This window comes from Protomyctophum bolini (genome assembly GCF_963924005.1).
Source record: "Protomyctophum bolini genome assembly, chromosome: 2".
Classification (NCBI taxonomy): domain Eukaryota; kingdom Metazoa; phylum Chordata; class Actinopteri; order Myctophiformes; family Myctophidae; genus Protomyctophum; species Protomyctophum bolini.
Genome location: NC_137863.1, coordinates 24615162 through 24634785, shown reverse-complemented (window position 1 = coordinate 24634785; position 19624 = coordinate 24615162). Strand labels below are relative to the sequence as shown.

Below are 19624 nucleotides of genomic sequence, written 5' to 3'. Positions count from 1 at the left end.
ACACTAGTGTTTGGAATTTATAAATCCATACTCATACTTTCATCACGGTCAACATTGAACAAGGCACAATTGTGAAACAACACCCAACACAGAGAGCAATCCAAATAATTACCATAATATAAATGCGGTTTCTATTCTATCTTTGTTTTCAAAGAGCTACGTGTCCACAACACTGAGCAATGCATTTACTTTATGCATTGTATGTTTACATATTGATTACTGGACCTGTACCTCCACCCTCAGCTATTCCAAAACCAAACAAAACAAATCTCAGTAGAATGGTAGTACATATCATGCCCCAGCAAATCCTTGCTAGTAATACAAGTGAAACAACAAAACATACACACATAAAGCCTGATTTCTACTTTGTTGTATAACATTGTTGTGTGCCGGAAATATCAGATCTACAAGCTCACACAACATTGGGATGTTGCAGATCTGTTGTTTTGGCCATGCAGCACCGTTGTACGATGAAGCATAGATTAGGCATAATGATGTGGTCCAAGACATATATAAAGGGGGTTGGGTCCATATAATGAGATTGTGCGTGTGTGTGTGCGTGCGCGTGCGTGCTCCTAGGGCCCTCCAGGAAGCCGTGGCGACAGAGGAGAGAAGGTGAATAGGAGCATTTCATCATGTGCCATCATGCTGGCTCTCTCCCCTGAGTGCACCACTCATGTAATGTAAAATAGTGAATTAAATTGACACGGATGAATGGAATGTCTTGCTCTCTTTTTTTCCTTTCAGGGAGAATTGGGGCCAGGAGGTGACAAAGGAGAAAAGGTGTGTGTGCATTTTAAAGTCTAATGAGCATTACCGTGTGTGTGTGAGTGCGTGCCCTTGCGCATGTGTTTGCTTTGTGTGTAGTGTGTACGTGCATTCATTCGCAGAGAATGACAAGCGTGGAAAAATGACAAATTAATTGCAATTTTTAAGTAACTACGTCACAGGGGCCCACATGTGGACCCCGGTGTGATGTCAGGCTCCTGAAAAGTGTAGCTACTGTATTCTGATGGCAGGCCCCTGAACAGTGTTTGACATCATTAGGTTATATCACATTAGTAATGCTGCTCACATGCAATTGCACAAATGCAATGTTCCTCAGAAGAAAATTGTTTGCATCTCTTCCAACTTGCTAATTCCATAGTTAATACGTAAATCAAGACAATATGATGAATGCGCACTTGCTCCTTAAATGTAATGGGAGTTGACACTCTGATTGGTTTAATGAAGGTAACGCCCCCAACACACCCACGACTAATTCAAAGTCTAAATACAACCTCTGCACTGTGCGCCAATCTTAATGCCCAGATAGCGCACCATCTAATTGGCAAAACTGCTGCGGACACACTCCTGACACATGGTGCGTGTAAATAGGGCCCTCAGAGTTACATTACAGTCAGGATTTGACGGTGTACTGGTGATGTGGGCCTCAGTGGGGGCCAGTTAAGAGGATGTACAGTATGCTGACGTGTAGTCTTCTACAGGGGGACACGGTGCTGGTGGGAGGACCACCTGGAGAGAGGGGCCACAAAGGAGAGAATGTCAGTGAACACGCAATCCACACTGTCCACCCTAAAAACACCCTAAAACTACATGTTTTGCAGTAGTCATCCTTTGCCCTGAAGAATGCTTTTGTATATGCTTCCGTTGCAGGGCGACCGAGGACCCAAAGGAACACAAGGGGACAAAGGGGCGAAGGGCAACGATGGCCCTGCTGGGGAGCAGGTCCGTTTTTTTTTTTCCTATCTCAGAGCCGATTATGAGAGAAAAGGGTGAGTCGGTAGTAGATATGTCAGGGCTGTTATGAAAAGGTTGTTTGTGTGTTTGTGTGTGTGTGTGTGTGTGTGTGTGTGTGTGTGTGTGTGTGTGTGTGTGTGTGTGTGTGTGTGTGTGTGTGTGTGTGTGTGTGTGTGTGTGTGTGTGTGTGTGTGTGTGTGTGTGTGTGTGTGTGTGTGTGTGTGTGTGTGTGTGTGTGTGTGTGTGTGCGCGCTCTATCAGGGTCTGAGGGGAGAGCCTGGGGAGAGAGGCTCCACTGGATTCCAGGGACCTCGTGGTCCAGGTGGACAGAAGGCAAGTGCCACAATGCATCAACATCACTATATCAGTACCATAATATGTAATCAGGTCAATTGGTGATATTATTCACACAGTTGATGTTTTGCTCTTGCTTCATACTTGGGTATGAAGTGATAACAAAATGGCCACCCTGTGAATATTGTCAATTAACCCTAGCAGCAGACTTGTGTAGACAATAATTACATTGGCCTAGTTAACAGAGGTTTGTGTTGTTTGCCTGCAGGGAGAGGCAGGCCAACATGGAGTACCTGGTGAATCGGTGAGTTGTTTTCTGCACAAGATTCCTCCTCTCAGCCAAATCCATATGATAGACAGGTTACTTATGTTCTCTGTCAGATGTAATCTCTTCCAATGAAAGGACCCCTGCAGGATGACTGTCTTCTTGCCTCTTCTCTCAGGGCTTACCCGGGAAAGATGGCCTGCCAGGACTTAGAGGCGAGACGGGAGAGATTGGTGTCAATGGATTTCGAGGAGCCAAGGTATTTTAGCCACATGATTTCCCTATTTGGGGAAAAGATTTTCTACATAAATAAGTCAACATTTTAAAAAATAGTAGATTTTCTTTTAGTTTTTGAAGAATAGCCAGTGTAAGTGCGTTTACAGTACATCAGCTATTTTTGCACTTAAAGGAGTAGTAGGTTTTTGTCGCATCTGTTAACACTTTGATGGCTTTATATTAAAAGATGACATATACCGAGGCTGCCGGGATTGTTTAATTACCATTGGAGCATACGCCAAAGTATTTGCGCCTTTGATCCATGAAAATCCCCCTGAAAATAGTCCCATAGATTGTTGTCGAACCGAAAAATAATCCACCGTGGTGATGCGGAAGAACAACAAGCAGTAGGGGCTCAGTAGGGACCCAGTCAAAAGCACCGTTCACTTGCGTTGAGCTCATTTTCCCAGAATCCCTTGCAGCCCAGTGCACGCGTCGATTTCCAGTTACGTCATCATAACGCGACGGCCACAATGGATCGCATCATTGTGAGCTTGTAGATCAGCTATTTTCAAATGGACAAAATGTATATTGGGCTGAAATCGTTAACATAATGTTTCGTAATAATAGTTACTGTAATAAGTACTGTAACTAGTAACTAAAGTTTTCAAATAAATGTAGTGGAGTAAATTAGTACAATATATTTGGATCTGAGATGTAGTGGAGTAGGACATTGGAAATAGTCTAGTAAAGTACAAATACCTCAAAATTGTACTTAAATACAGTACCACCAGTCCACCACTGCTAAAAATGAACTTGTTTTGTATTGCTGGAACACCCTGTCATTCCCATCATTAGTTTTTTACATGGTACCCAAGTTTCACAAAGAGAGCCAGGCACCCAATAGTGGCTGCCTGGCTGGCATTGGTTTAGTGATTATCTCGATCGATGTTTATCAGATACAGAAAATGGTGGAAGAACTACCTTTTAGGTTATGGATATGAAGAATAAAATACTGTAGCGACTTTGAATATGAACGATACAGATCTTGTTTGCACAATGGATGTTTTTGTACACATCCATGATCTCCTACTGGGATCTCCTACTGGGTTCCTGATGAACTATAGGCTACTGTACGTTATGTATGGTGTATATTGAGAATTTGAGATACAGTACCATTCCTTTTATTCATAATGGAAGCCTTCACGTCCTATTTTGTACTTCACGTCTTCTCATTATAAAATAGTTGGTTGTGTTTGGTTTGAGTGCTGAAGAAGACCACCATGGCCCATGTGCATCATCTTCTTAATCAATGGACTGCTATCATTGATCTATTGTAGATTTATTTGTGCTGGCTGTTTCCTTTCACGTTGAAGTTTCGTTTCAATCTAGAAGCACCCTTCAAACTCTGCTTCCTGCTTCCAAGACGCTGATATCATTCATACAACATATTCTTTCATTTTTAATTTATTCTTTTTAGATATGTTTGGGGCTTTTTCTGCCTTTATTTATAGTTTTATAGTAGAGATGGACAGCACAGAAAGGAAACACTTAACTGTATGACATTTATGAATCATAATTACGGGGATGAAATAGTCAAATGTCTCTTTAACTGTATGACATTTATTAATCATAATTACCGGGATGAAATAGTCAAATGTCTCTGTTCGTAGATAATTTGTGTCTGCCAATAGATATCATGAGATATTTTTAATCAAACGTTGCAGTGCCTAATCCAAGCGTTATCAGCCCACTCCGAATACACAGGGGTGTTCAGAACTCTTCAAATTACCCTTATCTCCTGCGGCCCTCATGCAGTATGCTTGGTCCTACTTACTAATAATAAACTTCATTGTCCCCGAAGGTATATTTGTCTTCACAGGTCTGTTCAAAACAAACACCCACAGCACACAACACAACACATGACAAAACAACACATGTTGTCTGCACTTGCTGATAGTTACCGTACTCACAGTTAAGGCCAGGAAACAACTGAGCAAATCGCATCCATTAATGAGTCATCCAGTGGTGAATATGTGGGTGTGTGCACAACATTGGTGTTCATTTCTGTGCATGTGTGTATTGGGCTAAGTGGTAGATGAGAAGACCATTCCATGCTATGTATAGGTAATTGCTGGTTTGGAGCATGTCATCGCTCTGTGAGTGATGACTTCGTTCATATGACTCTGCCAATGACTAACTCATGGGTTTCCAGGGCGACCGGGGACCCAAGGGGGCTTGCGGAGCGAACGGGGCCAAAGGAGAGAAGGTGAGGAGAAAGGAGAAATAGGAGACACACGTAGGGGATAATGTATTGTTGTGGGTGTGTACCTGGGTTTGTACCTGGCATACACCGTTGGAGTACGATGATGTTAAAAAGGCTCTCAGTCTCATGTTATTTTTTAATATCAGTCTGTCTGTCTGCAACACCGCACTGCAAACACCAGTGGTTTATTTGTTGAGCGTTCAATAACAAGACCTTCTTCATATCGTGAAGAGTGTAAACACTTACACAAGCCAAATATAGTCCAGAGTGGAGGAGTTAAGTTCAAACATGTGCACCCAATCAATAATCAGGTAGTCATGCATCATCAAGTGTCATGGAAACTGATCAATAGAACTGCCTCAAATAGTCCCAACCACAGTACAGACATTTAAACAAGGATTATACATAGTACAGAAATGTCAAAGCACAGCTGTATGTTCTAACCCAATTATTACAAATGAAATATAAGGATAGGCATTAATAAGCTATAAGCTTCTACCTATACCTTTTAGATCACGTTAAAAATAAATTATTTCTGTGATATCTAACTGAAAAGATAGAAATAAAACAATTTATTCAATATACTGTATATCACAGAAGTACTACCAGTAAGACGCCGTGAGGGCGAGAAGCGACCTCGCCCGAACTGAAACTACAGGTCTGGGAATACCCATATACGAGGCGTGACGGACTGACGTTACATCTAATTGAGACCCATTGGTTGCATAATATGATATATTTATATTCACTGGGTACAAAAAAAAAAAAAAAGTTGTTTGCTTTTTGCCAACCAAAATATACACACACAATAAAGACACAAAATGAAATCAAAGGATATGAACAGTAATACATGTGTTTGTGTTCAGGGTGATGGTGGGGTTCATGGGCGCTCTGGCCTGCCAGGAAGGAAAGGAGAGCAGGTAAGAAAAGACCAGTCTGATTCCCAGTCTGTGGGTTATGGGGGTATTGCATGTGCGCTCCCAAATAAGTGGCAAAACACTGGATTCTAATGATAACATAACGTTAATTAAATTAAATTAGTTTTCATTGAATAGGAACTTAAAACTATACTTAAATTAACCTAGCCGGAACACAACGGATTGAATCTCCGCACCATCGCAGACCATAGGGGTCTGCATAGCCTTATGCTCAGCTGCTCCTCGGCTCCCTGACCATCTGAGAGCACCACAGTCTGTTTAACGCTTTTAAAAAGGCATTTGCCTAGAAGATGGACTTATTCATGCGTTCCTTTGTGTGTTTCAAAATATATATATGTCAAATATATATACGTGTGTTACAAATAAAATGTACTGTTATTATCAATTGATTCATTATTTAAATAAACATGCACGCGGCCAACCCATCCTAACACGGCAGCCATTCTTAAGTGGTCAGTTGGGTGGGCTGCGAAATATATATTGAATGACACGCAGCAAAGGTTGACGTGATCGGGAATCAAACCCGCGACACACTGTCAGGCAGAATTAGCAGCCTAGCATGCCCGGACGGCTATGTCAACCGCCACCTTCGAGATTTTCATCAAGTGATCAAGGGAGATCCAGAAATGGTTGGGAACCCGCCAGGCCACAACGCATGTCTAAATACAGTATAACATTGCAATGTTCATATGGCTTGTTGTGTATTTGAGTGAGAGCCACGTATGCTATATCTGCTATGCAGGGAGAACTTGGGCCTGCGGGGGCCCCTGGAGCCCCAGGGAAAGAAGGACTGATCGGCTCTAAGGTATATGAATACCATGCTTTAGCATGGTCTTCCTATTATGTGATTACATGTACAGGTTTATAATTAATAATTATTACACCATTAGATATAATAAATAACTATATAATTATAATTTCCTTTTTTTATTTTCACTGCACGACACGACACTGTCATACGATTAACCTGTTTTTCTTCACATAATCTTGACTTGACTTTTTTAATTGTTGTTGTCGGGCAGAACAACTTTGTAGCTGCATGTTTCCAATACCCTACTTCGTCATACAAGAGTATCGTGCAAAAGTAGCGAAAATAGCTGATAACACCCATGCAACGCCTTGTGAGCATTGTAGATCTATTCTTTCTATTTTTGAAAATTGTTTAAAGTCAAAGTGGTTAAGTGTCTCTTAAGAATGTGATATAATAAGAACTACATTGGATCCATTGGAACGCAGGTTATTTTTTTACATTTCCTGACAAGTAATGGTTTTAGACATACAAGGTTTACAGCTAACAGCGACGATATGTATTTCATGACCATGTGACATCATGGCGAAGGCTCCATGGAAGAACACAAATTGTTTTCCTGTTTCAAATAAAAGCCTTCTATGTCTGCGTAGGGAGATCGTGGTTTTGACGGCGTTTTGGGGGGAAAAGGAACTCAGGGAGAAAAGGGGGAAAGGGTGAGTTTTTAACCTCAAATGAACAGTGACTGTACTGATTGAATCCATTCTAAGCTGACTGCGGTGCACACATTGTGTGTATTCTTATTGCTTTACAACTGTACTGTACGTTATGTCCTGTCTTGTTTTATCCAGGGCCCCCCTGGTGTACCTGGCCCCCCTGGACCCAGAGGAGTGGATGGGGCTTCTGGTCTGACTGGCCCTCAGGGACCAGGTGGTGGTAAAGGCCCAGAGGGACTGCAGGGCCAAAAGGTAGCCCATAATACATACAGTACTATTGACAGATTTGAGCTTTCTCCTATGATCCATAGTGGTCTAGTGTTGATTTTGAAAGCAGATTTTGATGTAGTTTTACTCATGGGCTTTTGAATATAATGTAATTTAGTTTGTCATATTTTAGTCATCTGAAAAGTTTTAGTTTTAGTCTAGTTTTAGTTGACTAAATATCATAAGATTGTAGTCGACTAAATCTACAGTTGATTTTGTTGACAAAAAATTATTTTGGTGGGCCATGGTGTCGTAAGGCCTGATTTTACACTTTGTTGCATGCTGATGTGAGCTTGTAGATCTGCTATTTTCAGAGCGCAACACTGGAGCGCAACCAAACATAAAATTACTTTTAGTTCTACTGGATCACTTCTCCACTAGTCCCTCTGACAAAATTGTGAATATATTTAGTCTATCATTTAGTCATCATAGCTTAGTTTTTATTTAGTTTTTGTCAACATTTTTCGTCATAGTTTTAGTCCACGAAGTCTACACTGTAGTTTTCACACCGAATGTTCTTTTTTAGTATTTGTCCTCAAAGCTATTCGATTTTCTCTCAAAGCTAATTGATGCTTTCAGTGTAGTAGTGAAGTACAGATTGCCATGGCATCAGCTAATGGGGATCCTTTTCAAATGAACAAATAAGCTGGGAGCTACATGAGGGGCCGTGTCTGTGCAGATAAAGCGTTTTATGAGCGGGGAGCACTTTGAATATCATGTCTAGCAGCAGAGTTAATTGAGGTCGGGTGCTGGGAAAAGGAGCGCTGCAGCGTCTTTACCATAGAAATGCATGACAGACAGGCTGGCAGCTCCAAAAATGCATTATTGTTGTCAATTTGTAAACAATTATTTAATTAAAAAGTGAAGATTGATTTTTTTCTCCAAGTGGGGTCCGGGGACCCCCATGGGTCCTGTTTGGCCATAACTGTTGAACCTTAGGTCGTGCAGTCAATATTTTTTCCCTGGATTCCTTGGATCGCGACGCACTCCCACTGCAGGCAATGCCAATTTCTACCTGGAAAGATTTCCTTTGCCTTTTTTCCAACATCTCTCAGATTTTGTAAATCGGTACACAATATCTCTGGAGTCTTATGATCGAGGATCAGTCAGTAAGATTTTTCATATTCCATTCTGATTGACTATGATTGACTTCCAAAATGTTGCGGGCCGTGGCTAACAAACCAGCGGAGATCTGTGCTCAGAGGAGCATAGTATTTGAGTGGTAACTCTAATAGCTTCTACTGATCTCCCATGTATTTGTAGGGCAGTTAGCCATGCTATTTGAATGTTATGGTAGCGCTGAATTGTGGATCAAAACAATGTATAATATAACAATGTGATTGTGTGTCAGGGAGAGAGAGGACCACTTGGACCTGCCATGGTGGGACCTCGGGGAATCCCTGGGATACCAGGAGAGAGAGGAGTGCACGTGAGTGTCACGCTTTGTTTTGTTTTTGAGCGGTGCACACTGCTCCAATGACTGGCTTTGTATGTCCCTACGTGTCTTATGTCCCCATGTATGTTTGTTTGGGGTATGAACTGCAATACCTCTGGGTGATCTAACGTGGCACTGTTGAGCAGCCTATAGGCACATTCACACTGAGCCTATAACTATTACAATAAATAAATTAAATACATTTAAATAAATGAAACTAACAATAAAAATCACACCTGTGTGAAGTGAGGGGCACTCTGTTTATCATGACGTAAAACAGCTTCATTGTTAATGGGAATTACATTTTTGTGTAAGACGAAAATAGCCGATTTGCTCGTCTACATATGACGTAAATTCTCCATTCATTGTTAAGGGCATTTAGTGTTTATGTTAGGGCAAAAATACAGATTTTCTCAGACACACGAGACATGACATGAGGATTAGCCTTGAGGACTTGAGGATAAAAGGACTTGAGGATAAAAAGTGAGGATAGAAAAGTGAAGATGTCAATTGTTAATGGCCAGAATGAGATGATGATTTTTTACATTAAAGGTAGGGTAATCGATAGTTTTTTTTTATTAAGGCTAAAGCTCTGTATTCTGATAGTAATCAAATCATTGCTATGAAGTGATCGTTCAATAACAGGGGTATTCCAATTCCCCATCTTTCCAGCTCTTTCCAGTGGATTGCCAATTTCAGACGATCAGAGTACCCATCTTTTCAACTTCCTTTTTCTAGTGTTCCAGGCCAGTTTCAACTCTCTGCTCATTTCTTGGTGTCATCATTTCTAGTTGCACCTGTTTTATCATGTAGTATGAATTATCTCTCCTTATTGGATAACATTGTTAAAATAATAAATAGTCACACCTCATTCTGGCCAATCACAATTTTCGTCCTCACTGATCCCTTTTCACTTTTCTGCCATCACTTTTAGCTTCAATATATACTTTGCTCAGCCAATCAAATCATTACTATGGGGTGATCAGCCAATCACAAGCCAATGTTTGTGTTCACACAAACCCGGAAAACTGGGCATAAGAGGGCTAATGCCGCTCAAAAATCTGTTTAGTGTTTACTAAACAGCTGGAGAGATGGAGTGGCCCCTGTTGCTGAACAAACACTAGAGTGAACACTTATTTTAAGAAGAAAATACCTTTCTCCCCACACTTTCTGTCACTGATTTATTTCCCTCGTGTCATTTTATTTTCTATTGTGTTATGTTTTGACAATGTATGAGTTCCAGTCATTTGTTTTTGATCGGCGATGCTATAATGAGGCCAGAAAATTGCTGTGAATCCACCCGCCACTCACCTGATAATGTACATTGTGCTGACTTCACTTGACACACGCTGACCAAATGCATGAACAATGTGTTCTTCAGGGAGGCAGAAATTACGTTATTATTGTCATCTGAGGCATGACAACTTTATATATGCTAATATGACTGTGGCTCAAGCATGCAGTGTATTTTTCCAGCTCAGAACGCTGATTGTATATGATTAGTCATTTTAGAAAGATTTCAAATTATTTTCAAGAGAGCCAAATTCTGGTCCTGAGGGGGAAAGCATGATCAACTGCAATTTTGCTAATCAGCATAATTCACTGTTGCATAACTGTTCCGCTGATTAAACCACAAATTTGTATTCTGTTGCTGAACCGTACCTTGCTGCTCTCAGTCTGGACTGAGATGAGCACATTTTCTGCTCTGCGTTTTTTTCTTCTTCTGTAAGCGCTCTATATGACTTGTGGTGTGCGCCATGTGATCTGTCTGTGTTCCAGGGAGAGCTGGGTCCAGATGGAGCCAAGGGAGACCGAGGAGAGCCAGGCATGACGGTCAGTGCATCGCTGCTCCCCCCCGGCCCCTGGCCAACAGACACACACCTGCACGCAGTACAACCCTCAGTGTTGATTTAACAGCTCCATTTGGGTCCATATTGTACACTTTCACACACGCTCTCACACACACACACACACACACACACACAGTACACACACGTTATTTGAAGCCCATAATCCATTACAAACATACGGCTAATGCATTATTATTAACACTGTATAATTGTAGTTAACAGCACTCAAAATACATCATTTGATACCAATTATCACAACACATTCTTGCAGAAGAAAGTCTCTGAGTGTCTACCAATTATGAAAAATGTATATATGACTTCATATTATAATGACTTGACATCAATATTTATTAGTGCTCATAACTGTAATTATACAGTATTATTATAAGCGGATTACAATGCATTATAAGTATGTTTAAATAATGCATTATAGACTCCATAGAATGTGTTATCCAATTGGTAAAGGAAGCACGTCTATATCTGATCTTACTTGCCCTCATTCTCTCATGCTGCATTCAGGAGGATGAGATCCGAGAATACGTTCGCACTGAGATGAGTCAGCACTGTGGTGAGTCTAACGCAGTGCTCCTCAAACTCTTCTAGATCAGGGCCCACTGGTAGACCTCCGAGAGGTGGTGGTGATCTGACCGGCTGCTGTGGTCAGATGAGTGGGCTGCATGTATTTTCAGAGTTTAATGACGAACCAATCGATTGTGTTCCAGCTTGGCTCAATCGAACATTAAGTCCCTATTTATCGGTATCACTCACATTTTACATTACATTTTAAACATATATATTTTTATATATATTATCATTTGAATCTTAGTGTTTTGCCAATTATTTGGGGTCCCACTTGCACTTGCAATATCCGCACAGGCCACAGCCCTGGTTTTCGGCAAAGATATTTGGTGTAATTGGTGCCTTATTCAAGCTTAGGCCTAAACTTGAATAAGTAAAGTGTCAGTAGTTCTTAAAATCCTAGAAGGTTCCAGAGGGGTCTCCAAGAAAATGAGGAACAGTTTAAACATAAGTGCTATCTTGAAAAATCATTAAAAATCATTTCTTATGAGTGTCCCTGACAGACACAAAATCTTTTCAAATTGGGGTCCAGGGCCAAATACATACTGTACCAGTATGGCGGTCCTTGACATGAAAACATTTGAGATCTGCCAGACTAAGTTTCACAACTTCTGTTGAAATACTGTAATACACAGTGGAGCAGTTTGTTTAACCTGACCTTTCTTTTTCTTTTGCCAATCCTTTCTGCACCCTTCCTGTCCATCTGCCTGTGCCCCAGCATGTGGAGGTGAGTAAACTGCTGCACTGCAGCAGGTGGGACAAGGTGACACAAGGGCAAGACTTATGTTATGAGTCACAGAGAGGAACCTCCATACCTTTTAGCTGTCATTTACTGTAATTTTTACCCAGAAACCTCCTCTTGTGGCTCCACATTTCCCTCATGCTCAGTTGCATCTTCCACTGCAAATATCCTGAGTGTGTCTGAGAGTGTGCAAATAGAACCTAGGAGTCTATTTGTACGATCTTAGAGTTTAATTGGCTTTGTTGCAATCGATCTGTGTCTTCAGGCGTTATACAGATTACACAGCAAGATAAGAAAAACATGTTTGCTTTGGTCCTTCTTTGTCACCTGTATCATTTAGCAATCTATAATTAACCACATTGTTTTTATGATCTTAAATGTAGCCTTTAATTTCCGCGATTGATTGATTTTTATTTGTTTTGTTTTGTTTTAATGCATATATACTGTGTGTGTGTATATATATATATATATATATATACGATATATTTGTACATAATTATAATCTGTCAAAAGGATAATAAAAAAAAACGGGGCACGGTGGCACAGTTGGTAGTGCTGTCGCCTCACAGCTAGAAGGTCCTGGGTTCGATTCCCGCTGGGGACGCTGTGGGCACTGGCGGCGTGTTCCCTCCTCCGCGTCATCAGTGCCCATACCTGAGGCGGGGGTTGGCGATAGGGCCTTTCTGTGTGGAGTTTGCATGTTCTCCCCGTGTCCCCTAGGGTAGATACCCTCACAAAAACATGCCGTAATCCTGGTCTCTAAAACTACCTCCCCCTGGCCAGCCGGGGCGCCTGATGGAGGGGAAAGGAACTGGTCGGAATAACGTGTCCCTTCCACGCGCTATGTCCGGCCGGGGAAATTCCCCTCTGTCAGGTGAAAAGAAGCAGCTTGGACTCCTCATGCATAGAAAGAGGCATGAGGTCAGTCCGCTGCCCGCCCAGGATTACTTAGATAATTGGCACTGGGTGAGAAGAAAAACTGGGTTACAAAATCATGGGATAAAAATTTTAAAAAAAAAAGAAAAGGATAAAAAAAAGCTTGATAGCTTCCATTAGCTTGATAATTGATAGTGTGTGTAAACTGAGTAGACTGTGGGGGGACAGTGCCATGTTTTGGGTGCTGTCTATCAGTGTTGTCTCCTGCTTCTCATGTAGACCCAATTTTAATGTTTCTCTATTGTAAAGAAAATGATAGTATTTCAGTTAAGACCAGTTTAAAGTGGCCACACGTCTGGCTGTAGATGCCCTGTATCTATGTAATTTTGTGTACAAGCCATCAAGAGTATAAGTTTGCAGGATCAAGTCAAACCATGGAAGTCTCTTGGAAAGTCAGTTAATTTGCTATTCGTCATCATCTAAAGTACTCTAATGTCATAATCTCACGGTTAACTGTTGGAATGCTGGAAGTATCGGTGGTGGCTCATCATTGCTGTGTCTAAATGTCTTACTAGCACCCTTTGCCCTGTATGTTGGCTGTCTTTATCTCTGTCTCACACATCCTCCGGACCCTCTTGCTCCCCCGTATCCCTTCTATGTTGCTGTGGTGCCCCTTCCCACTTCCTGTGTTTGCCCTCTCCTTGTCCTGTCTGGTTTCTCTCAGGTTCAGCCACAGAACCTCAGTCGAGGACCGTGGTCAGGGGCCAGGCCCGGCCCGCAACAGAGGTCCCACTGACCCTGAGGGGGGATGCGGGTGAGTGTGTCTGTTCCCACACTGTCTTATCTTCTCGTCAAACCGTTTCGCTCTTTGTGTCCGTCAGTCGTTTTCTAACAACCCATTTTTAACAGGGTGTTGCTTTGTCTGGAGACCTCTGAACAAGTGGGTGGTTTTCTCATTAAGAAAACAGAGGACTCCATTTTGTGTGTTTGTTCATTCATCTCCTTATGAGAAGGAATTATCCAGGCATTGTTTATGGGTGGGGGATGTGTCTCGGTTCCTGAGACATGGTTGATTTATGTAATTCTGACCTTTACCTTGATGGTGACGATAAACCTTTTGCGTGAAAATGCACCCATTTGTTACAAAGTTTGACCTTGATCATGGCCATGATCACCTAAAAAATGTAATGATCTTTTCAGGGCATCATTCCCACCACGTTTTTCGAGTTAATTGGTTCGCACACAAACAGGACCGATTACAATACCCTGCCACACGTGCTTTTGGAGAGGGTGATGACAGGGAGTAGGTGTGGTGAATGAAGCTGGTAGGAGATTTCAGCCTTGCTACTCAGAGCTTGAAGCTTGTTCGACTAAATTGACAATTTTCTATATTGATATAGTCACACTGCAGCAATTTTGCTCTTACTTCAGGGGGTGGAAACCCCCCCACTCACCACCACCACCCTAATGCCCCGTGAATATGGTGAACTGGGAATTTGTTTTTCCTGTTTCAGGACGCGAGCTGCGCGTGGTGGTGAACACCAACGACCCAGACTATGAGCACGTCTACTCCATCGAGGCCTACGACGAACCCAAGGAGCAGCTGCTTCACTTCATTTCTAACCAGAGTGCCGGTACTGTATAAAGCAGGGGTTCTCACACTTTATTTGGCTCTGGTACCCCTTGCAGGGGAGAAATTAGTAGTAGTACCTCATCCTCGCAACACCGATAAGCAATAAGCATATACTTAACAACCACGTGTACATTTAGATGCCATTGGAACTATTTGTACTAGTCATAAACAGAATCCTACTACAATGTGCAAATAGTCATTTTATTCAAATCGATTGTGTGTGAAACCTGACGGCACACTTTTCAATTAGATAAACACAATTGTGATGATACAGCATACAAATAAAGAAAGAGACACAAATCTGAATTATTTGGTGGACCCCCTGGATATCCGCAGACCCCACTTTGAGAACCGTTGGTATACAGCATTAGATCCTTCATGCACCGTACACCGCTGGTTCTCAACATGTGGTCCAGGAAACCCCATGGGTCCTTGGGGGAGTTCCGGAGAGTCTCCAGCTAAATGATTAATACCTGTAGTTAGGGACCAAATGTACCCTGATGGGGTTGTACAAATGGAGAGAAATGGAGCCTTACCAGTCCATATACTTCCATTTGTACAGTCTCAGAATTAAATTAATGTTGATGGGGGTCTAATGTGTATCGAGCCGTGAAATGAAAAAGCCTGAGTTGCGGGGGAAAAAGGATGAGACGAAATGCGGTGGCTTGTTTTGAAAGTCTAACAAGCCAACATTTATTTCATGTATAGGCCTACTATAATTCCCCATGTTTGAGAAGTAGTGTGAATCCCATTGGAATCCCATGAGAAGTAGTGTGAATCCCATTGAGTGAAAGAATGGGTCTGGTGTCTCTACTTGAGCCCTGGCTCAAGTATGTATGTATGTAATTTTATAATAAATGACCAAAACATAAAATCATACAGTAAACATACAGTATTTATAATGATAAATGCATCAAATCTTTTTATTTTATTTTATTATATGAACATATTTTTGGGCTTATTTTGCCTTGTTTTTCAAGTGGACATTTAGTTTATTTCTCTCGCAAGAGTTGGCTTGTTTTTCACTTGTTTTTGGAGGTGGGTTGACTTATTTCTCTCACGAGAGTGAGCCTCAATCACTGCCCACACCCTGTCTCTCGCTGTCTGCTGCACGAGCCCACAGCGACCAGTCTCTGACCTTTGATGTTGTTGTGTGTCTTCCATGTACGATTGTGTCACGAGCCCACAATGGCTGATCTACAAGCTCACATGTCGTCGCCGCCATTGTATGACAGTTCACGATTTAGCTATTATGTTGCCACTTGCCAGTCCTGTCTGGACAAATTGTGTAATGTGTCATTCAATGTACAGTAATCATCTGATAGATGTGCTTGCTGCTTGCATGTTTTTTATTTGTTTGTTTGTGTGTGTGTGTGTGTCTGTGTTGTATTGTATTGTATTGACAGGTGAGGCTGTAAAAATCGAAACTCAGAAAACAGCCAAAGTTGAACCAAAGAAATCACCCAAAGTCATTGTTCAGAAAGCATTCACACTTAACCCTGTGAAAGCGGTTGGACCGCGACTTGGGTCGGTCAGGTCCAAGAGGGAGGTGACAGAGGAAGGTAAACAACTCACATGGTCCTCTTGTGGGCCTCTGGAGGTGTCAGTTCTGCCTCTTCTGGGCCTCTGGAGTTGTCAGTTCTGCCTCTTCTGGGCCTCTGGAGGTGTCAGTTCTGCCTGCTTGCCTGTTGACTGCATGTCCGTCTCTGCATGCCTCGCAGGCTTGCTGGCTTCGCTGCTATCGACCCGTGTCTTGACTTGGAGGTATGATGTGCATCCAGGTTACACAGCAAGATGAGAACAACACAAGACATTTTGTTTTGCTTGGTCTTTCTTTGTCCCCATCAGTCTAATGTGTCTATAATTATGGTAATTTACATTATTATTGTTACATGATTATAATAAGTGTTCAACCGGTGTCCTATTGCCACTTACATGCTCTGAAGCACAACGTGTTGCTTGCCGAAAATAACTCAATTTCAAGCTGGAAGCGTGCATAGCATAATACGTTGTTAGCTTGAAGAACATCTGTTATTTTCAGCCAGCGACATCCATCTACGAAGTTAAGTATGAATCTTGCATGCATTAATGCTTCCCAGGCTCAGCTCCTCCACTTTGACTTGCCCATCTTCTCATCCTCCTCCGCGTGTGTGCGTGTGTGTGTGTGTGTGTGTGTGTGTGTGTGTGTGTGTGTGTGTGTGTGTGTGTGTGTGTGTGTGTGTGTGTGTGTGTGTGTGTGTGTGTGTGTGTGTGTGTGTGTGTGTGTGTGTGTGTGTGTGTGTGTGTGTGTGTGTGTGTGTGTGTGTGTGTGTGTGTGTGTGCACGTGCGTGTGCGTGTGCACCTGTGCGTGTGCCATTGGTGTGCAACACTGACTGTGTGTTTTTTTTTTTGCAGCAGCAGCACCAGCAGACCCGTGCCTGCTGCCCATGGATGAGGGGAGCTGCAGTCGCTACACCATGCGCTGGTACTTCAACAAGCAGGTGCTGGCCTGCAGGCCATTCATCTACAGTGGCTGTGAGGGCAACGCCAACCGCTTCCTCCAGCTGGAGCAGTGTGAGGAGCGCTGCCTTGGGGAGTTCACAGGTACACACACACACACACACCTACACTATGTGCACACACATACCCACATGAACCGTAGCAGTGGGCACTAGGCACATGCACAGCATGCACTGTGCTTATAGGGCACCACGCAGAGGGGGTACCAAAATGCACCAAGCCGGTCCTCGTAATAATAATTATCTCTGTGGTTCCACGATCACAGGGAGGTGGGGGACACCACAAAATATATTATACAGTACAAGGGCACCCAAATGGTCAACAGTGGCTCTGAAGCTTAGCCTCTGGAGTGCTTAGAAATGCTTTTTTCTACGCAGCCACTACTCTGTGGAATGCACTCCCTCCAGCCCTGAAATCCCTAGATTCTATTGCAATATTTAGGAAAGACCTGAAATCAAGGCTCCATCTACACACTCACTGGTCATAGTTAGCTTCCGACCCTGGATAGCCCATCTCCCATGCTCAGGACTTTTCTCTCAGGGTACCTCTTGTCCTATGTATATAGCTCCCAGCCTTATACGTATATAAGGATTATTTATTATATGTTCCATGGTTGTTTTGTCTGTACAGTATGTATGTGTATAGTTTCATGTTACAAAGTGGACCACAATGGAAACAAGCGAAGGCTTTTTTGTGTCTAAGTCCATTTGGCATTTTTGAGTGGTGCAACCACTCCTACAACCAGCTCGCAATGTCCATGTACCTGTTTGTGTACGTACGTCAATGAGCATGAGTGGTGTGCGCATGCGTGAAATTGGAACGAGAGAAGTATGTGACATTGCTGCCACCTGCTGGACACAAATCAACTTCTGACTGCCACGGTCTGTGAGGCTGCGCACGCAGCACAGAAACAGATGTTGTTGCTACATAAATAGCGTCAATGCTAGCGAGCTAAAATATAGCCATCCTTGCTCTAGAAAGCACCAATGTTTCCATCTAGACCACCGGATTATCAGCAAAGACCTCTGAAAATCGCGCTAATTGACCAAACCATGGAGAGCTCCGTAGATTAGGAGTTATTCAGCTTTTAGTCTGCCTGTATAATGGGAGGTGGACGGCAGCGCGCATGCGCAATCCATAATAAAGCTAATCTAACGGAGCAGAGAGAGAGGGGAGTTGCACCACTCGGTTCACACAGGTGTGATTTTTTTTTTAAATGATGTCATTTTCTGTAAGTTTCTTAAACTGCCAATAAAGTATTCTATCTATCTATCTATTTAGACAGAGAGAACATCATCAAAAATATAGTAGAAGTAAAAAGTTATTGAAAATTGGAAATACTCCAGTAAAGTCAAAATACCTGTTTCGACAGTAAAGTCAACATACATAAAAAATTATACTTAAGGGGCCTTTCTGTGTGGAGTTTGCATGGTCTCCTCGTGTCCCCTAGGGTAGGTACCCTCACAAAAAACATGCAGTAATCCTGGTCTCTAAAACTACCTCCCCTGGCCAACCGGGGCGCCTGATGGAGGGGAAAGGAACTGGTCGGAATAACGTGTTCCTTCCACGCGCTACGTCCGGCTGGGGAAACTCAATCCGCTGCCCCCCCAGGTTGGCAGAGGAAGTATAGTGCCCAGGATTAAAACCAGGTGAAAAAATGGGTTGCAAAATCGTGGGATAAAAATTTGATTTTTTTACTAAAGTGCAGTACTTGAGTAAATACACATACATACATACGCACACACACTTACGTATGCACAAACGTTGTGTGTTTTACAGGCGAAACAGGCCGGTGATCCAGCCCGAGCCCTGGTCATCTCTTCTCAGCGTCATAAATCATGCTGTATAAAGACTGACAAGGGCTTGAAAATGTTGCGTTGATAGATCAATATCTTGGCCAAGATTTGCTTTTGTCTATTTATTATTTCCATTTAAATCCGGAACTTTACCCCAGTCTTATTCATTTTTATGTCTGTTTCGACAGTAATGTAGCTTTTGAAACTGACTGTTGATGCACACAGACAATGATGAGACTGTTCGTTATGTGTACAGATCTATACTGTTTGTATAACTCTTGTTTTTATTATGAATGAAGACTAAAGCACTATTATGTACTGTACATAGGATTTCTTTTTTTATTGGGGAAATTATTTTTTGTTTGTTTGTTTGTTTGTATTGGGAAAGCTAGCTGCATGTCTTTTTGCAGGAGAAATTGTGCTATTTTAAAGTATTTTTATACTGTATATTGAAGGTGGAAATGGTTTTATTAACATGGCGGGTGTTATGACTTCCAAATACTGTATGCTCTCTCTATTGTATTGGTAATAAAAAACAAAATTTGTAAACAGATTTTCTCTGGTTTTGTGTGTGTGTGTGTGTGTGTGTGTGTGTGTGTGTGTGTGTGTGTGTGTGTGTGGGGGGGGGGGGGGGGGCACTGTGTGCGTGCTTTTCTGCGTGCCTTTGTGGATGATTTGAATGTTCTAATTCCGTCCGAATTATTTATTAATGCCATTTTCCGCTTGTTTGCCATGACCCCTCCGTGCTCTCTGCCCTCTGCTC

General features: G+C 42.2%; 2 protein-coding genes across 2 annotated transcripts in view; both read left to right on the top strand.

The window, feature by feature from the left end:
- Positions 1–12181, top strand: part of LOC308331803 (uncharacterized protein) — a 50541-nt gene extending 38360 nt beyond the window's left edge. The window contains exons 39-54 of the mRNA XM_080787300.1: positions 580–615; positions 748–783; positions 1488–1544; positions 1657–1728; positions 2002–2073; positions 2303–2338; positions 2478–2558; positions 4731–4784; positions 5648–5701; positions 6462–6524; positions 7121–7183; positions 7319–7435; positions 8802–8879; positions 10665–10718; positions 11255–11303; positions 12033–12181. Coding sequence (XP_080643426.1) covers positions 580–615; positions 748–783; positions 1488–1544; positions 1657–1728; positions 2002–2073; positions 2303–2338; positions 2478–2558; positions 4731–4784; positions 5648–5701; positions 6462–6524; positions 7121–7183; positions 7319–7435; positions 8802–8879; positions 10665–10718; positions 11255–11303; positions 12033–12049 — 939 coding nt within the window. The 3' untranslated portion in view covers positions 12050–12181. The remainder of the gene's footprint in view (positions 1–579; positions 616–747; positions 784–1487; positions 1545–1656; positions 1729–2001; positions 2074–2302; positions 2339–2477; positions 2559–4730; positions 4785–5647; positions 5702–6461; positions 6525–7120; positions 7184–7318; positions 7436–8801; positions 8880–10664; positions 10719–11254; positions 11304–12032) is intronic.
- Positions 12182–13366: 1185 nt separating this feature from the next.
- Positions 13367–19398, top strand: LOC308333328 (uncharacterized protein; the record flags this gene model as incomplete). Its single annotated transcript, XM_080789673.1, has 6 exons — positions 13367–13384; positions 13464–13746; positions 14447–14566; positions 15972–16127; positions 16961–17149; positions 18845–19398. 6 exons carry the CDS (start codon positions 13367–13369, stop codon positions 18859–18861), a joined length of 783 nt encoding a protein of 260 aa, XP_080645799.1. The 3' UTR covers positions 18862–19398.
- Positions 19399–19624: the final 226 nt, after the last annotated feature.